The following is a 20031-nucleotide window of genomic DNA, read 5'->3' on the forward strand; positions in this document are numbered from 1 at the left end:
GGAAATATAGAGCACACTGGATGTTATCTGCGGAAAGATTCATCAAGACAATTATTAACTTCAAAAGATGAGCAAGGAATTCTAGAATAAAGCTTATATTTAATGTTCAGAGGCATTCTCAAATCAGCACAATAGAAAAACAGGTAAGTATTAAAAATTTCCTATACAACACGGTCATTTAATTGCCAGACTTTGGTTATACTTCTTTTTATTGCTAGTTATGCACTTACAAGCCTTTTATGAATAGTTTCTTTAAACATCTAGAAAAGGACCTTTCAGATCTATGGGTAGTTTTTCGTTAAGCCTGCGATGATTTATGAAAGAAAGGGGGGGTTCCTTGGGTAAATAGTCATCCTCTCGTAACTGTTGAAGAACTCCCGATACAGAATGATTTAAAGCACCTACTATCCTACGAACGAATTCTTGAGCAAACGATGGAGATTTTAAATAAGCCAGTCACCACTCCTCCCATCGACTCTTCTCTTGCTCCTTATAGCTTTGGAAATCAGCCTGCAGTTTTGTGTTTTGATCTTTCAGAGCATCCTTTTCTGATTTAAGCTGTTCCAATTCCTTCTGGAGCAGTGACAATTCAACATCTTGAACTTTCCTTTGCTCTTGTTCCTGTAGGATAGTGAAATCGTGAGAGGCTAGGTCTTGAGCTTAGTCATAAAGACAGACATTATGAAGCTTCTCTACTTTCTCTAAAATAAGACTTTTATGAGAAGCATCTGAGAGAGCTTTCTCTTTTAAAGCAATCTCTAGTCGGAGACCAGAATGTAATCGATCCACCTGTAATTCCAAAGTTCTTCTTGCAAGCTCTTTATCTTTCAATAATTGCTGGCACTCCTCCAATTCTTGTTTCAAGGTCCCCAATTGTCGATCTTGTAGGGCCACTTTCTTTTGCAGCTGAGCCAAGTCACTATTAGAAGAAGGAGAAGTAGCCCTCAATGTGTCCAGTTGAGTTTTTAATTTTTGATTCTCCTGATCCTTAGCCGTAAGTAGCTGGTCGATATGTAGACTTGAGGCAAGGAACTAAGCAAAAGGATAATATAGTTAGAAATGAGGATACGAAGTTGACAACATATAACTAGAAATACTTACAGCTACTGCCTGACGACTGTGTCGATCAGCTCGATGTGGAAGACTAAGGCCTCTTAGTTGTTCTTGACCTTGTAGCCAAGATTCGGCTCATAGGCCTTGTAGTTGCAACGAGCCATAGCTAGATGGGTCAGAGGATCGTCCCAATTGAGAGGGTAGACCCACAGCCTGTTTAAATGAAGGTCGGGGAATGGAGGAAATAGGAGGTAGAGAAGAAGAACAAGACGCAACGGGAGGAAAAGAAATAGTAGAAACAAAAGGAGCAGAAGAAGAAGTAGATGGAATAGGTGGCAGTACAGGGGAAGTTGATTCAGTCATAGGAACACTAATGGTTGAAAGAATAGCACTTGGAGAAGATCTCCTGCAAGGTATTCATTTTGCTCGACGCCCAGAAGCCAAGGGAGGCAGGGCTAATGTAAGAGGTGCAGAAGGCATAGAAGGGATAACGACCACCTCAGAAGCAGAAGCAGAAGGAGCTGAAATAATAGAAGAAGAGGGGATGAGTAGACCGGGTCTCATCATCCTAAGAAAAGGATTAGAGATAATGTGGGTGGGAGTTATCGGTGCCTTACCTCTCTCGAGAGAAATGGGCGCCGGGACAAGAGGAGCTTGCACAAAAGTGCCAAAGAAATCACTAAAGGGAGAAGCCTCAGTAAGATTTGGCATTTTAACTAAGGTAACAAAAGACTCTTCTTCTTCCTCTTCCATGACTGCGACAGCCTCTGCCCGTCGTTCTTCTTCAGATAGTAAACCCAAGGTGGAAAAATTAGGATTCGATCGGCGGTCACGCAACCATTCTTCCCCAAGATTATTGACAAAGGACTTAGTCATAGCAGGATTCTTGTACATAAAGGCTGGAAGAAGAGCATCAGCTGAAATACAGGAAATAAACACCATTATAAAAGAGACATACTAATCAGTAAATGAGAAGTGAAATGGTCATACGTACCAAAAGAACTATCCAAAGGAGTGTCAATGTTGCCTATCCTAAAGGGAAACATCAAACCCTCCACAATCAGATGCGGCAAGCTGAATTTTGCTCCCCTTAGTTTAGATAAGGCAAGAGCAACAGAAGGATCGTTAAAAAGATTCTGAGTGCTAGGAAGTGGAGGCAGATCATATATCCACTGAATAAGAAACGGAGGAGGAGAAGGGAGACGCATATAGAAAAACTTGTGATACCATTCCCCCTGAGGAGGAATTCGGTTGAACAAAATGGCCTTGGGATGAGTTTGGAATTTGAAAACACCAACATCTACCCGATGAGGGGCAAAAAAGTGATGAAAAAGACGGGGAGACAAGGGAAAATCCAATAGTTTGGATACCCCGATAAAGCCCATGAGGATAGAAAAGGATTGAGGGACGAACTGATTTAGTGGAATATTAAAATAGATACTAACATCACAGAAGAAAGAGTGAAAATGAAATTGAAAACCTTGTAGAACTTGGTCTCGGAAGATAGATATACACCCTAAAGGAGGAAGATCCGGACCCTCATGGGGAGCGGGACGGATTATATAAGAAGGAAAACTATAGGTCGCCTGTAAGTCCACTTCTTCTGTATCTATAAGGTTGGAAACACACGAGAGAAACCATGCAGGAGGAGAAGCTGCCATAGAGAGACGATAAAAGAAAGAGGAATCAAGGAAGAGGAAAAGAGATGGAGGAAAACGGAAGAAAACTTCGTAAACCCTTGTTTTTCCTTTGACCCTGCGCTAAAACCCTCAAATAGAAACAACAGGAGAAAAGAAGAAAAGAAAAGATATTTAGAAATTCCAACCGTCATAAATGAGTGATAAAATCAAAAGAAAGAGGTAAGGTTAAGTAATCTTCCTCGAAAAATATGTAAAGTTTCCCTAGAAACAATTCTTGAGAAAGCTTGGAGGATATAAAGAAAAATTAATCCAGTAATTATAGGGTCAGGTTATAGGTGTAATAAAATAAGGAGAAGTTAAGCGCGAGGCAGCAGACAGGACTTAGTTAGAGATTACTGGATACGGTCTGTAAATACGAAGCGGGCGGTTCTGATGGATCGATCGAGACAAAGAGCACGCTAGTATGTCGACCAAAAGCTTATCATAATGAGTCAAATAATATACACTATGATAAAACCATCTGAGACTCGATTAATATGTGAAAAGGACATATGAATACATAGGGGTAAACTGATCAAGTAAAATAAATCGACCAATATTAGGGACATCATGATAGAACTGTGTCAAATCAGGCGAGACATAGCTACGCTATGAAATATCGGGCGATATTTATCAATCTTGATATATACCGTCCGGTCATGAGGAAACGATCTAAGACGTGACAATCTGTTGGGAAAGATTGTAGGGTGACAAACTAAACAACATTGGACACATTTATATAAAACAGATAACTATCATGAGAAAGAGTAAAATTAACAACAAAAAGGGAATAATCAGCGTTACGTGAGATCGTCATTACAGAGTTTCTACCCTCCTCTTTACAAGAATTTGAATTCAAGTCAAAGTCAGCTTAGGGTACAGATCAGGGGTTTGTTCTCAATAAGTCTGCGACGGTTTAGGAAATTAGGAGGAGGGACACGAGCTAAGTAGCTCTCCTCTTGTAACTAGTGAACCGCCTCTTTCGCTCCCGCAGTAAAGGCTGACAAGATGGACTTCACGATCGGCCTGTTGAATTCGGGAGATTCAATCATGGCAGTAGTCCGCTCCCTGTAACGAGTATCTTCGTTATCCTTGTATACCACCAAAGCCATTTGGGAAGTCTTCAATTCAGCTTCTTTGGCAGAAACCTCGGTCTTAACTGAGTTAAGGGAGGTGTTCAAGGAAGTTATTTAATCTTCCTTCAGCTGCAAGGCTTTGAGTTTTTCAGTAAATTCTACCTCATAATTATCCTTTAGTTCGCCAAGTTTGGAAGTCAATTCCTGGTTAAGGTCCGTAACCGATTTAAATTGTGCTTGAAGATTTTCAATTTGCGCTTCGAGTTGTTTCTTGGCAGCAGCAGAAAACGCAGCAGAAGATAACTCAGCAACCTCTTGTCTTAGCTGTTGGACCGTTAGATTCGATAGAGGGGGGGTGAATATCGATTCGAAAAACAAGAGTATAAGCGCAGCGGAAAAGTAAAATAGACACAGTTGTTTTACTTCGTTCGGAGCCTGTGATGACTCCTACTCGAAGGCCCGTGGTCCTTGACCACTTTCGTTGGGCAATCACTAGCAATTCGAAATAATGATTACAAAAGAACCGTACAGTGAATGCTAATGAAAACTAAAAACAAAATACCGACAAGAAGGGAAAAGAATGGAGCGTAGTGTCGGAGCTTTGTCGCCGAACGTTGAGCAAGATCGCAGAGAAGAATTCTCACAATTGATTCATTCGAAGCTCCAGGGCTTCTTTTATATCGTCAGCTGGATCCCTTCCGGCACGAATGTGATGTAACCGCACAAACCATGATGCTCCACGTGGTGACGACTCGTGGATAGAATTCGCCTTCGCTCGGATCCTTAAGGCCGGGACCTCAGCGCCGGACCACCTTGTTCCAGAAAACTCCTTTTTCCGCAAAACAAAGTTAGTCCGAGGCAAATGTATATCCTGTAAAACAGATTGTCAGCACAGTTAAAGTTCAACAGATAAATAAAAAGAGTATGACTTAGATTCCGTCTTTCCGAGACCGGAATCTAGTCACGATCTCGACTTAGACATCCGAAATGGATCTAAGCCGGATCGACGCCTAATGTCCCCTTCCCGGGAACGCGTCCTCACAATCACTCCCCTCCAGTGACTTACCTCACGTCCGGCCCCGTCGACCGTCTGGACTTCTCGCCAAGCGTCCGGTCAGCCCGTCGACCCGCTTGGACTTCTCGCCAGCTATCCGGTCAGCCCGTCGACCTAGCTGGACTTCTCGCCAAGCGTCCGGTCAGCCCGTCGACCCGCTTGGACTTCTCGCCAGCTATCCGGTCAGCCCGTCGACCTAGCTGGACTTCGTGCCAGACATCCGGTCAGCCCGTCGACCTGTCTGGGCTTCTCCTGCACACTTGATCAAAGTGTCAGACAATAACAAACTAACTTAACCTGATTTGTCATTCATCAAAACCTGGGTTAAATCGTTAGTGCTAACCGCACCAACAATCTCCCCCTTTTTGATGGAATGACAACCTGGTTAAGTTAGTGAAAACATATGCAAGTAACAACATGCATTTATGTGATTTTTAAGTTAGTTAGTATTTTCAAATTGGTTTAGCTAACTTAACCACCTAACCCTCCTCCCCCTTTGACATTCATCAAAAAAAATGAACAAAGGTAAATAATCATAGTGAAGAGTTACTGTAACAGGTAATCAAATTTTGAAAGATATCTAAGTTTGGTTCAAAATTTGAACGATAAAAGTGCAATTTTTAACACCAAGTAAAAAAAATAGTCAAGTTGACTTGGGGGATTTTAAAGTTTTGAAAACTTGTTTAAAGCATTAGCTTTTAGCTTTTAGAAAAATTGCTAAGTTTAGATAGTCTAATTTTCAAACATATGTGTATAAGGTCTAAATTTCAAGATCAAGTTTAAATTTTCAAAACAAGTTTCAACTTTGAAACGCTTTTCAAACATAAGTTTTCAAAACCAAAATTCCAAAACTAAGTTTGAAAAATTTATTTTTCAAACTGATTGAAAAATACTAGAAAAAAATCAGTTTTCTAGAATACTAGAAAAGTACTAGTTTCAAAACCATGGTTTAAAATACTAGAAAAGTTCAGTTTTTAAGTACTAAGTAAAAAGGATAAAAAGTTTGTGATTTAAAACAAACAATTTTGAGTTGATTTAAAAAAATTTTCACAATTTTAAGCAAGTTGATTTTGAAAATTGATTTTTAAACTTTGATTTTCAAAATTAAGGAAAATGATTTTGAGAAGCTTAGTTTGTAAACTTAAGTTTTGAAAAATCTAATTTCCATAATTTTCAAAACTAAGTTAAATCTAATTTTCAAAATTAATTTTCAATAAAAAGTAAAACTCAATTCTTAAAAACAACTTAGTTTTATAAGAGTTAGTTTTCAAAAGTAGGTTTAAGAAATTTTTAAGAAAATATTTTTCAAACAAAATTTAAAATATTTTATATAAAGGAAAATTTTTAATTAATTCCTCCCCCTGAACCTGACATAAAATTTGAAAATATTTGCTAAAAATATTCAAAGTAGATATATATTTATTTTTTAAATTGAGGTAGAATTTTCTAGAGAGATTTTAAAGAGAAGATTAAAAAAATAACACTTCAGGAGATAATTAAACAATAAACCTCCCCCTTAATTTGATACTCCTTTAATTTATTAATCCTCCTTATTTATTACTTTCCCTTAATATAAAATTTTACAACCGTAACATATTTTTGTACCTAAGTGTTTTAGACGATTGTATAATTATCTTTATAAAATTGTTCATTTAAATTTGACTAACCGTAATTAATGTTAGATTAAGTTGAAATAAATTAACCTTTAGTGTAATGTTAAGTAAGATAAGTTGTTATTAATTCAATAATTGATCAATATTAATAATTTATTGATTAAATTTTGCTATAATCTAAATTTTGTATTAATTGATGAAGGTGTTAGTTATAATTTAACTTTTCATTTACTTCCTTTTAAGTTGGATTGACTTAGTTTAAAGTTAAACTCGTTATTAAACAAAGTTAAGTAAGGTTCAATTTAAGTCAAACTTTAATTATGTTTTAATAAAAATAATTAATATTTTAAAGGTTGATTAAGAAAAATGACTTAGAGTAATTTTAATATTTTTACTAAGGTTAAACCTAGGTTCTGATCAAATCAAGCTTAGTTCTCAAATAAAGTTAAACTTAAATAGTTAAGTTCTACTTATTAATTACATAATTAAGTTTTAATGAGTTTTAATTTAAGATCTAATTTTTAGTTAAGTTAAATTAAAAAATAATTTTAAGATTAAAATGATGTTTAAGATTAAAAATGAGTTTAAAGTCAAAATAATAATTTTTAAAGTGAAAATAGTCTATAGAAACTATTTTTTTTTAAGTTAAAAGAATTTTATTATAGTGAAAAAATAATAAGAATTTTTCAAAATGATACATAATTTTTAAAATAGTTTTTAAATGATTTTTAAAAGTTTTTAAAATAATTTTTGAAATAATTTTTAAGTTAAAATGATTTAAAAATATAATTTTTATATTAAAATAATTTTAAGTTAAAATAGTTTTTAAGTTAAAATAATTTTTAAGTTAAAATAATTTTTAAGTTAAAATAATTTTTATGTTAAAATAATTTTTAAAATAACAATAATTTTAAAAGGTTTTAAAAGAATTTTTAAAGTTTATGAAAATGATTTTTAAAAGAGTTTTTTTTTTAAATAATTTTTAAAATGTTTTAAAAGAATTTTTAAAAGAATTTTTAAAAGAATTTTTTAAAGTTTTTAAAATGATTTTTAAAATAGTTTTTTAAAATAATTTTAAAGTTTTTTAAAATGATTTTTAAAAGAGTTTTTTAAAATAATTTTTAAAAGAATTTTTTAAAGTTAATTTAATATTTTTTTTAAAATTAATTTAGTTTTAATTCGAAATTTAATTTTTTAATTAATTCAAAATTTAATTTTAATTTGAAATTCAAATTTTAATTTTAATTAATTTTAATTTAATTTTAATTTAATTTGAAATTTAAAATTTGAAATTTAATTTTAATTTGAAATTCAATTTGAAATTTGAAATTTGAAATTTTAATTTTAATTTGAAATTCAATTTGAAATTTTAATTTTAATTTGAAATTCAATTTGAAATTTTAATTTTAATTTGAAATTCAATTTGAAATTTAATTTTAATTAATTTTAATTTAATTTGAAAATTAATTTGATCCTTATTCATCTCACCCGATCTAGATTATGAATCAGGGAATCCTATAATTTTGTGAGATGAATTAGATTTAATTACAGAGTTTGTTTTAACTTTTGTTAGATTCAGGTTTAGCTTTGATCTCAACAAATAGGCATTCTTCGGATAAACTTCTAAGCTTGGTGAGTCACTTGGACGTCATTAGAAGTAGCCAACCTTTCGAGGTTTTCCGAATAGTCCTATCAACGGAGCTTAGTATTAAACCTTGGTCTAACTAGTTAGGATCCATTTAAGGGTAGCTTCGGTCAGTTTCACTTGGCCAAATGCACCAGATCGAAGCCATATCTTTCTAGACATGCGATGCCCAAGCTTCCCTAACGTACTATCATCCAAAAACTTCACCAGTACCATGATTCAAGTTAAACTTGGTCTCTTTTTAACTAATCCTAATTACCCTGTCGGGTTAGTTTGTTTGGGTTACCCTGTCGGGTAAGTTAGTTTTGGAGGTACCAGCTATTCTGGAGCCTCCCCCTGAATTATTGGCCATTAATTTAAGATTTTTGTATAATTAGAGTTGGTTTTAGTTAAGTTTTAATGTTTAGTTTGTAATTTAAATTTAAGTTTTTAATTTTGAATTAATTAAATTGGTCAAATTATCTTTCTTTAAGAGAGTGTATTTAATATTTGAATTTTCTTTCAATTTTAATTTTATTGAGTTAATTAAATTATCTTTCTTTAATAGCTTATTTTTAAAGTTTAAGTTTTTATTTATTTTTAAATTTGAATTAACTAAACTGAATTATATTTTCTTAACGGTTTATCTTTTAGCTTTTTATTAATTGTTAATTTTGAAATTTCTAGATTATTTTTGTTTAATTTGTTATCTTTAACATTTAATTTTAAGTTTGTTAAATTCCGTTTTGATTTTATCAAAGTGTTTGATTTTATCCTTATATTTTCTTTGCCTTTTAAATTGATATGGTTAATTGAATTAGTTAGATTAGTTTTATCTTTAAAGTTTAAATTTTTATTAATTAAATTATCTTGGTTTTGGATAGCATTTTCTAGACTGATTTTATCTTGATTATTAAATATTTTATTAGGGTATTTATTGATTTTATCCATTTTCTCATTTTTAGCATTTAAATTCAAGTTTATTTTAATGTTTGACTTATTTATGTCTAAATGCTCACCTAATTTTAAATTTTCTGAATTAATTAAATTATTTGAATTGATTTGGTCATTGTTCTGTTTGACCAAGTCAAGGTTGATGCCAAATTGATCAGAGTCTTGATTGACTTGATCAGAGTCTAGATTATTCTGTGATTTTGAATTTAAATGATTTAAATCTAGATTATCATGCATCATACTTGGACTAATTTCATACTTATCATCATGCTGATTATTTAAGCTACTATTAGCAGGGGTATTTTGATAAATATTACTAACCTTGAGCGCAACCCCTAATTCAGTAGGCTTCTCCGTTGGATTTGACTCGAGTCCATATTTGACTTTAACTTGATTTTCTAGCTCCATCGGCGTCTCGTGAAGCTTGATCAACTGGGTCCACAGCTCATATGCATTCTTGTACTTTTCTAATCTGCATAAAATATTGTTAGGTAAAACATTACAAATAATGTTACTTACCTTTTTGTTCAATTCCAAGTTTTGAGAAGGTTTCCTCAAAATTAGCATATAATCGATGTCTACGCTTCCTAAGAAGCATTCCATTAATCGCTTCCAGTAGTTGAAGTCTTCATGATCGTATGGTGGTGGTTCGCAGGGGTTCCGTCCTTCTTGAAGAGTCATTATTCTTGCACATAGAGAAACAGACAAAAAAAATCCCAAGACTTGGTCTTGGATTAGCAGTGCTGGAGAAAGAATATAATATTGCACTAATTTTGAAAAATAATAAAATATTAATAAAATATTAATTAAAAAAATATTATTCCAAAATTTTGAAAATGTAATATTTTATCAATACTAAGCAACGGTGAAAAGATGATGATGTGTTTTTCAAAAATGATTTTGGAGGGAAAAAACGAAAGGCGTAAGGTTTTATTTTAAAGACAAACGATATCTAATTTTTCTTTCAAAAAGTCCCCCCTTTGCCTGATTGGTGGTTGCACCAAATCAGAGCGGTACCTGCTCTGATACCACTTGTTAGACCGTTAGATTCGATAGAGGGGGGGTGAATATCGATTCGATAAGCGCAGCGGAAAAGTAAAATAGACACAGTTGTTTTACTTCGTTCGGAGCCTGTGACGACTCCTACTCGAAGGCCCGTGGTCCTTGACCACTTTCGTTGGGCAATCACTAGCAATTCGAAATAATGATTACAAAAGAACCGTACAGTGAATGCTAATGAAAACTAAAAACAAAATACCGACAAGAAGGGAAAAAATGGGCGAGTGTCGGAGCTTTGTCAAGGCCGCACCAACGCTGAGCGCAAGATCGCAGAGAAGAATTCTCAAATTGATTCATTCAAGCTCCCGGGCTTCTTTTATATCACGGATCCTCCGGCGCCGAATGTGACGAATCGCACAAACCATGATGCTCCACGTGGTGACGACTTGGCTGGATAGAATTTGCCTTCCGGGCGCCCGGACGGACCACCTTGTTCGAAAACTCCCTTTTCCCGCAAAACAAAGTTAGTCCGAGGCAAATGTATATCCTGTAACACAGATTGTAGTTAAAGTTCAACAGATAAATAAAAGAGTATGACTTAGATTCCGCCTTTCGAGACCGGAATCTAGTCACGATCTCGACTTAGACATCCGAAATGGATCTAAGCCGGATCGACGCCTAATGTCCCCTTCCCGGGAACGCGTCCTCACAATCACTCCCCTCCAGTGACTTACCTGCCAGACGTCCGGTCAGCCCGTCGACCCGTCTGGACTTCTCGCCAAGCGTCCGGTCAGCCCGTCGACACCTGCCAGACAGCCCGTCGACCCGTCTGGACTTCTCGCCAAGCGTCCGGTCAGCCCGTCGACCCGCTTGGACTTCTCGCCAGCTATCCGGTCAGCCCGTCGACCTAGCTGGACTTCGTGCCAGACATCCGGTCAGCCCGTCGACCTGTCTGGGCTTCTCCTGCACACTTGATCAAAGTGTCAGACAATAACAAACTAACTTAACCTGATTTGTCATTCATCAAAACCTGGGTTAAATCGTTAGTGCTAACCGCACCAACATTAGCTTGTCATTTTCAGACTTCAACCTCTTGTTCTCAGTATATAAGTTATGCATCAGTTGAGAAAAACCCATATTTTCTATCCATCGCTGGAAGTATAATAAAAAGCCATAAGATAATAGTTGAGAAATATAAAGCAGGCGTTAGTAAGCACACCTGATTCTCCTTATGAGAGAAGCGATCAACTGTCTCAGGAATAGAGAGCTCCTCAAAAAGGGGACGAACTTCATCCCAATCGCTAGCAAAAGAGCCCCCTAGTAATATGGGAAGAACGGGAATGGTGGAAGGACCAGCAGAGAAGGAGGAAGTAGGAATGGATGGGGGGGCAAAGACTAAATAAGAAGAAAGTGAGGAAGGTAAAGACCCAGAAGTCGGAATAGACAAGGGAAAAGTGAAACATACATCACCAGAAGCACTGACATTAGAGAAGGGTGAGGCAGGAAAACTAAGGGAAGGATAGAGTTCCGCCAACGTCGGTTCATCAGAAGGAAGGTCAGCCGAAGCAAAACCCTCTGAAACTAGCTCGTCAGTAGGGAGGATGAGCCTCCTTTTTGATGGAGGAGCTCTGGTAAGTTTGCACCTTGGGCGTTTACCCTTAGAAAGTTCAGTTATCGATTTACCAGAGCTGCTAGGAGACGTAAGCTCAATGAGGGGAAGAGGGGCAGATGAGGAGACAGCAGCAGCTGCTGGTGAAGTAACAGCGGGTAAAGAACTGGCAAGGATCTCTGCAGAAGGACCTTCAGGAGCTTCAAAAGCTTCAAGAACGCCCAAAGAACTGGGTACTTCAGCTAAAGGGGCTGGTTCTTCTATTGGAGGGAGAAGAACAATGGCAGCCAGAAGTTCGGCTTCATTGGCGCGAATGACATCCTCTTCCAGACGTAATTCTTCATTAATCAGAGCATCATAAAAGCTTTCCACTGCATAGAAAAGATAATAGTTTAGTTAGTTAAAAGCAAGAAGAAAGAAACAAGGTGTTACCTAAAGAACTCGAGTATCGGGTTTGATGGGGCTTAAGCCAAACAGGTATAGGAGATCAACCCGTAGCCACTTAAAAATAGAAAATCGATGATTTAACAATTTCTCACAATAGATAGGGAAAGAAGGATGAAGATGAAACTCCTTGACGTCGGGCAAGGGGGGCAAGAAAGATTTCCAAGCATGAGACCAAGGAATGGGTCCTGGAAACTTTAAGAAGAAAAAAAGAGATTTCCAAGCTTTGAGGGACGAGGGCATATCCCCAAAAAGAACCATTTTAGTCCGCGAATGAAACAGGAAGACACCAGGTTCCGAACATTTGGGATAAGAGAACATGAAAAAATTTTGAGGAGTAGAAGGAATGTCCCGCAAGCGAAACAGCATGTAAGTACCACACAGATAACGGAATGCGTTGGGGGCAAATTGTGTTGGATCGAGACCACGCTAGAGGGGGGTGGGGTTAATAGCGCTCGTGGCTAAATTTTACGTTTATCGGAATCGTGAAAATATCGGAGTTAAAACACACAGCGGAAAGTAAACAAACACACAAAGAGATAAGCTTTTTACTTCGTTCGGAGCCTAAGGCGACTCCTACTCGAAGGCCCGCGATCCTTGATCACTTCCGGTGGACAACAACTATAATCACGATAGAAATTACAAATTACACTGAAAGTATTGAAATAAACTTGTACCGACAACTTAAGAAAGAAGAAGATTGAAGCTCCGGGTTGTCGGAATGTCGCAGCAGCACTTCGGAATGACTTTGTTAGCAGCACGTTGAAGAGGGAAAGCTCAGAACTTGATCGATTGAAGTGCTGGTCGAAACCCCCTTATAAAGGGTGTTCAAGGCGCCTTGAAGGTTGTTCAAGGCACTTCCATGCCGCCGAGTCTTCCGCGTGGATCAAATCTGATCTGGTCGAACTTCATCCCTTTAAGGCACCTTATCCCTTGCTCAAGGCGCCTTCCAAGGCACCTTATACCCTCATGAAGGCGCCTCCATTGAAGCTTCGCAGCCAGGTCAGATTTTGCACCCGAGGCGCCTCCAAGCTCCATGGAGGCGCCTCGGACACTGTTCATCCGAGGGAAAACTTCCTTATTTTGTACCTGCAAGACTTGTTAGTCCCAAACAATATCCTGCAACACAAAATTAACACAAAATAACAGTATGAATAGTAAACGAATGTTTGTGACAGTCTCCGGACTGTCCGGGTCTGACTTCGGATTTCCAACCGGAAACCCTAGGTCGACCCGACGCCTACTGTTCCCTCTACGGGGAACGCGCCCTCACCTACTCCACTCAGGAGATTTACCTGATGCCAGTCCGGTCCTTCAGACCGACTGAGCTTTCTGCCTAGGGTTACCACCCCCTAGGACCTAGGGTTATCGCCCCCTAGGGTTTTTCTCCACCTAGGGTTACCACCCCCTAGGACCTAAGGTTGCCGCCCCTTAGGGTTTTCCTCCACCTAGGGTTACCGCCCCCTAGGACCTAAGGTTGCCGCCCCTTAGGGTTTTCCTCCACCTAGGGTTACCGCCCCCTAGGACCTAAGGTTACCCCCCCTTAGGATTTTCCTTCACCTAGGGTTACCACCCCCTAGGACCTAAGGTTACCCCCCCTTAGGATTTTCCCCTGCCTAACCGCAGTTAAGACTTTCCTTAAACACTCATTCAACATGTTAGATAACAGAGAATCTTAACTTTGAATCCCTTTGCCATTATCAAAACTTAGGTTCGATCGTCGGATGCTTCCTGCACCAACAAATTGTTGTAAAGGAATATCAAAATACTGGCTTATTTCAATCAAGAAAGGAGGGATAGGAAACCTTAAACCCCCTATCAACTGATCCTTGAAAAAGGTTACACAATCAGCAGGGGGACGATGAGGGCGATCATCCGGGTTTGGGATTATGATGCCATACTCTCGAGGAATCTCATACTGACGACGGATAGCCAGCCTAGCAATTTTATCAAAGGAAGAAGACATATGGACATACCACGGGGCAATCCATGGACAAAAGTATAGGCTAGTGAAACAATAGATTGCTTACTGAAGACAAGAAAGAAGATCGCCAAGAAATGATGAGCACGGGGTTTGGTTGAAGACTGCAACAAGAAAAGAACTCTAGAGAAGAGAAAAGAAGGGACAAAGTTTAAAAGGAGACGAAGGGTTTAGGGTTTGAAAAGCACACAACCATCGTCAGATCAAAACCTTTCTTATCTCAGCAGACGCTGAGAATCACAAGAGAAAGGCGAGAGACCCACGTGACGTGGCGGTCAGAAAAAGTATGTGTCATATCATCATAAAAAACATTTATATTGGATGTGACGGATTGGATCACGCTGGGGTTGGTAACGCCTCGGGGTACGCTTCTAACATTATCTCACCCGAAGAAGAGCCAATCACCAGCTATGAAGCTTCGAAAGAAGACGTAATTAGATGAATATAATAAAGTAGAAAGGACTGATTTTCTTGACTAAGTCCAAGCTAAGGACAAAAACTTTTAAGGATGGAGATTTAGGTGAATAACAGATTTTGAATTAACGTCCTTATGAAATGCAAACTAATATTGATCAAAATAATTTTATATTAGTCGGTATAACTTTGGTTATGCTAGGTAAGTATAATATTGATTTCAATCAGCGAAATAATATTGACTGGCATAATATAGCTATAATATAGAAGTATTCCAACAGTTAAGATAGCCTCGGCCATGACAAACGACACATAAAACATAAGGAGAGGTAATAAGCACCACATCACATTTATTCTTATAAATCAAGAGGATTCAATAGAATCACTTAATTCAGTACAAGAGGTTGTTTTCGTACAATATTACATTTCCCTTCAAAACAGTAAGCCTCAGATAGATAACAAAAATTACAGACATAAGCTCTTGAGACATTTGGAATATCTCAGTCCCACTGGATTCAAACTTACCAGGGAGCAGAGATGGAAACATTGTACCTCGTCCAGGCTTGTCAAGGCACATAAGTGGCAATATTTTGCCCTGGATGAAGGAAACAATGAAGCAGAAAGACTCAAGGGCAAGGGGAAGGGGATGGGTCTATTCAGACCATGATGGAAAAGTAAATGTAAAAAACCACTTCCCCTCCCAAGCCCTAGAGCTCTGCAAGTGAAGCAACCAAGCATAGCCCAAGGGTAACATGTGATGTGCCCTTCACACAACATCCATGGGTTATTTAGTTGCCTCTTCATAAGTAGTGAGAATCCCTCTGAAGTCCCTCGAGCCTTCAGAAACTAGACACCTTTGGATGAAAATTCTGGACTGTGAAGCTTCATCTCTTAAGACAATCCCTTGAACCCTAGAGGTAGCCGGAGCAAAAATCCCAATAAACTCATATATAGATCTCACCTTGTCCGACAAAAGTCGCCCCCAAAGAGGAGGATCCGAGACCATAACCTTAGCAGTGAAAGGTGGCAAGGAAGGAAAAGAACTGAGATGTGTGGTGGATGAAGAGAAAGTTGTAACCCTATTTAAAGGATCAAAAGGCTCACAGGATCACTATACTTGGTTTAATGAGACAGTTGTACACAAAATCTGTGAGGTCATTTCAATATCTAGAGCAGAATCACGGGTAGGAAAAGATAAAACCAGACTTCTGTCTAGTCAGTCGTCTACACCTCCTTCGACTAGACTTGAAGGGAAGGCTAGTGATATGGGTTAGGTTTCGTGGGTCCCCGATAAGGAAAGGAAAGGAAAGGAAGTAATAAACCCAAGGAGATAGAATAATATTGGTCGGGATATACCTCCAAGGGAGGTGAGTTTGTATCGATCGAAATATGCTTCCCAGGAGGAAGATCTGTATACCTCAAAGGAGGTAGGCTAATATCGGCCGGGATATACCTCCAAGGGAGGTAAGTTTGTATTGATCGAAATATGCTTCCCAGGAGGAAGATCTATATACCTCAAAGGAGGTAGGCTAATATCGGCCGGGATATACCTCCAAGGGAGGTAAGTTTGTATCGATCGAAATATGCTTCCCAGGAGGAAGATCTGTATACCTCAAAGGAGGTAGGCTAATATCGGCCGGGATATACCTCCAAGGGAGGTAAGTTTGTATCGATCGAAATATGCTTCCCAGGAGGAAGATCTATATACCTCAAAGGAGGTAGGTTAATATCGGCCGGGATATGCCTTCAAGGGGGAAAGATCTATATACCTCAAAGGAGGTAGGCTAATATCGGCCGGGATATGCCTTCAAGGGGGAAAGATCTATATACCTCAAAGGAGGTAGGTTAATATCGGCCGGGATATGCCTTCAAGGGGGAAAGATCCATATCACTTGGCGTATACCTCAAAGGAAGTAGGCTAATATCGGCCGGGAGATACTTCTGAAGCATGTAGAATAGTATCGACCGAGACATGCCCTGAAGAAGGAATGTTAATATCAGCCAGGTCGACCAACACCTTGGAAAAATACTTGATAAGATATGACCTATTGCTAGTTAGGATAATTAACATAGAAGGGCGCGAACAGAAGCCTCATGAGGAAGGATAAAGATAAATATTTCAAATAAGATAATTAATGAGGATATCTGCAATATGTAATCACATGACAGATGTTATATATTTTGGCGGGAAATGTGCTTTTAGATTATTTTGCAGGTGCTAAACGACAAAGGAGGTACAACTGGGGTACAAGAAAGATTCCTTAAAAGTTATTTATCACAAGTACGCAACTTACGTCATCTCATAACAAACTCTAACAAACCGGGGTCCACTTCATGAATACGGAGGTTATATGAAGTGGTATAAAAAGGGGAATCCTCTCCGTTGGCAAGGTAAGTTCAAATAATCATGCACATTCATAACCCTAATTTTTCAACTATTATTCATCTTCTTCCTCTTTCTTCCACATCGAGAGAGATTACTGACTTGAGCATCGGAGGGCCTAGCCAGGGATTCCCACCCCGGTCTTAGGTCACTGACGGTAGTGTTGGTTGGTCTCTTGTGCGCAGGAAGTCTTGGAAGCTTCGGATCTGGGTTTTTTCTCTTCAGATTTGGATTTCCTCTTCATCATCGAGTCTTCGTGGAGGAGGACCTTCGGTGACTCTATGTTTTCCCGATCCGCTTTGGGTTTCTCGGATCAACATTCTACGAGTATTATTCTTCATCAGCGTAGTGGGTTTCCTTCTTCCGGATCTCCGCCTTGTTCAGCTTCTCAGACAGGATTAATTTTATTTTTAGAAGTTTTTCTAAATTGTTAGGAAATACCAAATTTAAAAAGATTTAGAAAATCATAAAAAATCTATATTTGAATTATTCTATAATAAATTAAAAAAATTAATTATTTGTTTCCTAAATTATTAGAAAATTAATTTATAAATTTATTTCTAAAATAATTAAAGATTCTTGATTAATAGAAAGATTCTAGATGATATATGTTAATTAAATTTGAAAATTAGTTTCTTAATTTGATTAGATAAACTTGATTTATTAAAATTAGATTTATAACATATTTTTATTTCTAAAATAGAATTATAACATATTTAAATTTATGCTATGTTCATGTCATATTGTATGCCTTGTAGATGTATTAATTATAACATGATTAGATTTTACCATGTGTGTGATTTGATTAGATCTTGCCGTATGTGCGATGTGTCATGTCATCATTTATGTCATACATATAATGCCATGTAGATAGAATATTTGTATGATATAGATGAGACCAAATCTCTTACATAATATTAAAACCTACACCTTCCATTAATATGGTAAGAATCATAGTTTAAGTTCTAATTTGAGTTGTTGGCCAAAGTCAAGCTTAACTTGAAATTAAATATGTTCAAACTATGGAGATGTAATCTCATGATTAACGGGTTGGTTTTAAATTTGAAGCGTTGATTTGTTGTGCCAAAGCCATGACCAATGTGGATAGAGGTGAAGTTAGGTGATATGCATTTGATATATATTTGTTAATGTGTTAATAACCTGATGTTTATGTGAAAATTAATTAGTTGCTAGCATAATGTGATAGCTGTATACAAGCGATATGCAATCGGTAAACTTGTTACCTACTGCTATAGCTAAGAATGACTTATTGGCTAAAGTCAAGGTTGTTCTTATCTATGGTGGATATCAACCCACTTGGAGAAAACCTACCATCTCCCTAATTTAAAATAACGGTATTTAAATTTGATAAATAAGTGAGCTTTTATTACTTATAAATTGTTTACATAAATAAAATCATATTTTTAATACATTCTCATTTTTATATTTTTAGGTTAATCATTTAATTATACTTATGTTAATCTGCATTCAATTTTGGAATCGAACAAACTGACTGTGTTGGATCCCGTAGTAGTTTTGATGTAATCAACCAAGTTAGTTAGATCCTACGTTTTGTCTGAACCCTGTGTCTGAGTGTGCAGGAACTTAGGAGCGCAGGAAGTCGAGCGAAATACGCAGCTAGCGAGAATGACGGCACGGGAAGGGAGCCGACGGGCTCGGTGCGTCCGAAGGATGAGAGAGCTGCGGAAGAGTACTCCGGTGGAGCGAGAAGAACGTGCACGGCGTTCGAGGGATGAGAAGCCGGACGGAAGCCTGCTCGAGAAGGCCGGGAACTGGGTTCGGGTAAGCCCTATTCCGGATGGCCGCAATCACCCAAGGAGCCGAACCGGAGCAAGTCAACTAGAAGTTGACTTGTCAACGGTTCGGTCGACCGAACCTATTGATCGGTCGACCGAACCCTTCATTAACCGAAGTCAATCAGCAGCCAACCGCCAATACCACGTCAGAAGCTGACCGTTGGTAAAGCTGATCGGTCGACCGAACCTCCTGATCGGTCGACCGAACCTCCTGATCGGTCGATCGAACCAAAGTTAATCCACAGACTTAGTCGAGCAAACTGATCGGGCCAGCGCAGAGGAAGACCGTTGGCTGATTGGTCGACCGAACACAAGGATCGGTTGACCGAACCTGAGCTCGATCAACAGAGACTGCACCTGGACGGAAAGCCGAGCAGGTACAACAGGTTCGGTCAACTGAACCTGGGGATCAGTTGACCGATCCCTCTCGAGTCAAACCTGATCACGAAGGATCAGGTGATCTGATAAGCTCGAGAACCCCTATATAAAGAGGGTCTCGGGTAGCTTTAGAGAACAACGATTTCATACGAAAAACCAACTCTGTAATTCATCTTCTACAACTTCTATGCTTTCAAAGTGTAAAAGACTTTTCCGCCTTCAGAGAAGGAGTTTTCTTACTGAGCCTTTCATCGTCTTGGATTAACAACCCCCTTGGTTGTAACCAGGTTAAATTTGTGTGTCTATTTCTCTGATTATTTTATTCTCAATATAGTTGCATTTATTTTAGAGTTGAAATTGCTTGAGGAGGGTATAGTTTGATTTGCAGGCAATTCACCCCCCTCTTGCCGGTCCCCGCTGCACCTACAGACTGTGCTAAACTTCTTGGATTGGTTTCGAAGTTTGAGAATTATTCTTAAAGCTGAGAAGCTAGCTTATGTCCTTGATGAGCCTCTTCTCACAAGTCTTGATGTCGATGTAACTGTGAACCAATTGTTGGCCCATCAGGAACATAAGGATGATTCTATACTTATAAGTTGCATCATGCTAGCTGCTATGACTCCTAAACTACAGGAATAACATGATCATTTGGATGCTTATGATGTTATCTATCATCTTCGTGAGTTGTTTGATAAGCAATCTAGATTTGAAAGGTTCAAGGTTTTCAAACTTCTCTTTTGCTCAAATATACAGGAGGGTTCATCTACAGTATAAACTGTACTAAAGATGAACGACGACATAGAACATTTAGCATCACTCGATTTTGTGATGGATCATGAGTTAAGTATTGACTTAATTCTACATAGTTTGTCGAAAAGTCATTCACAATTTGTGATAAACTATCAGATGAACAATTTAGAATTGACCATCCCCGAGATGATTAATATGCTCAA

General features: G+C 37.9%; 1 protein-coding gene across 1 annotated transcript in view; it reads right to left on the bottom strand.

Moving 5' to 3' along the window:
* Nucleotides 1-11369: 11369 nt before the first annotated feature.
* Nucleotides 11370-20031, bottom strand: part of LOC121979505 (pollen-specific leucine-rich repeat extensin-like protein 1) — a 35640-nt gene continuing 26978 nt past the window's right edge. The window contains exons 3-4 of the mRNA XM_042531494.1: nucleotides 11518-12032; nucleotides 11370-11447 (exon numbers count right to left, since the gene is read on the bottom strand). Of these exons, the coding sequence (XP_042387428.1) occupies nucleotides 11370-11447; nucleotides 11518-12032 (593 nt within the window). The remainder of the gene's footprint in view (nucleotides 11448-11517; nucleotides 12033-20031) is intronic.

Source organism: Zingiber officinale, chromosome 5A (genome assembly GCF_018446385.1).
Source record: "Zingiber officinale cultivar Zhangliang chromosome 5A, Zo_v1.1, whole genome shotgun sequence".
Lineage (NCBI taxonomy): Eukaryota > Viridiplantae > Streptophyta > Magnoliopsida > Zingiberales > Zingiberaceae > Zingiber > Zingiber officinale.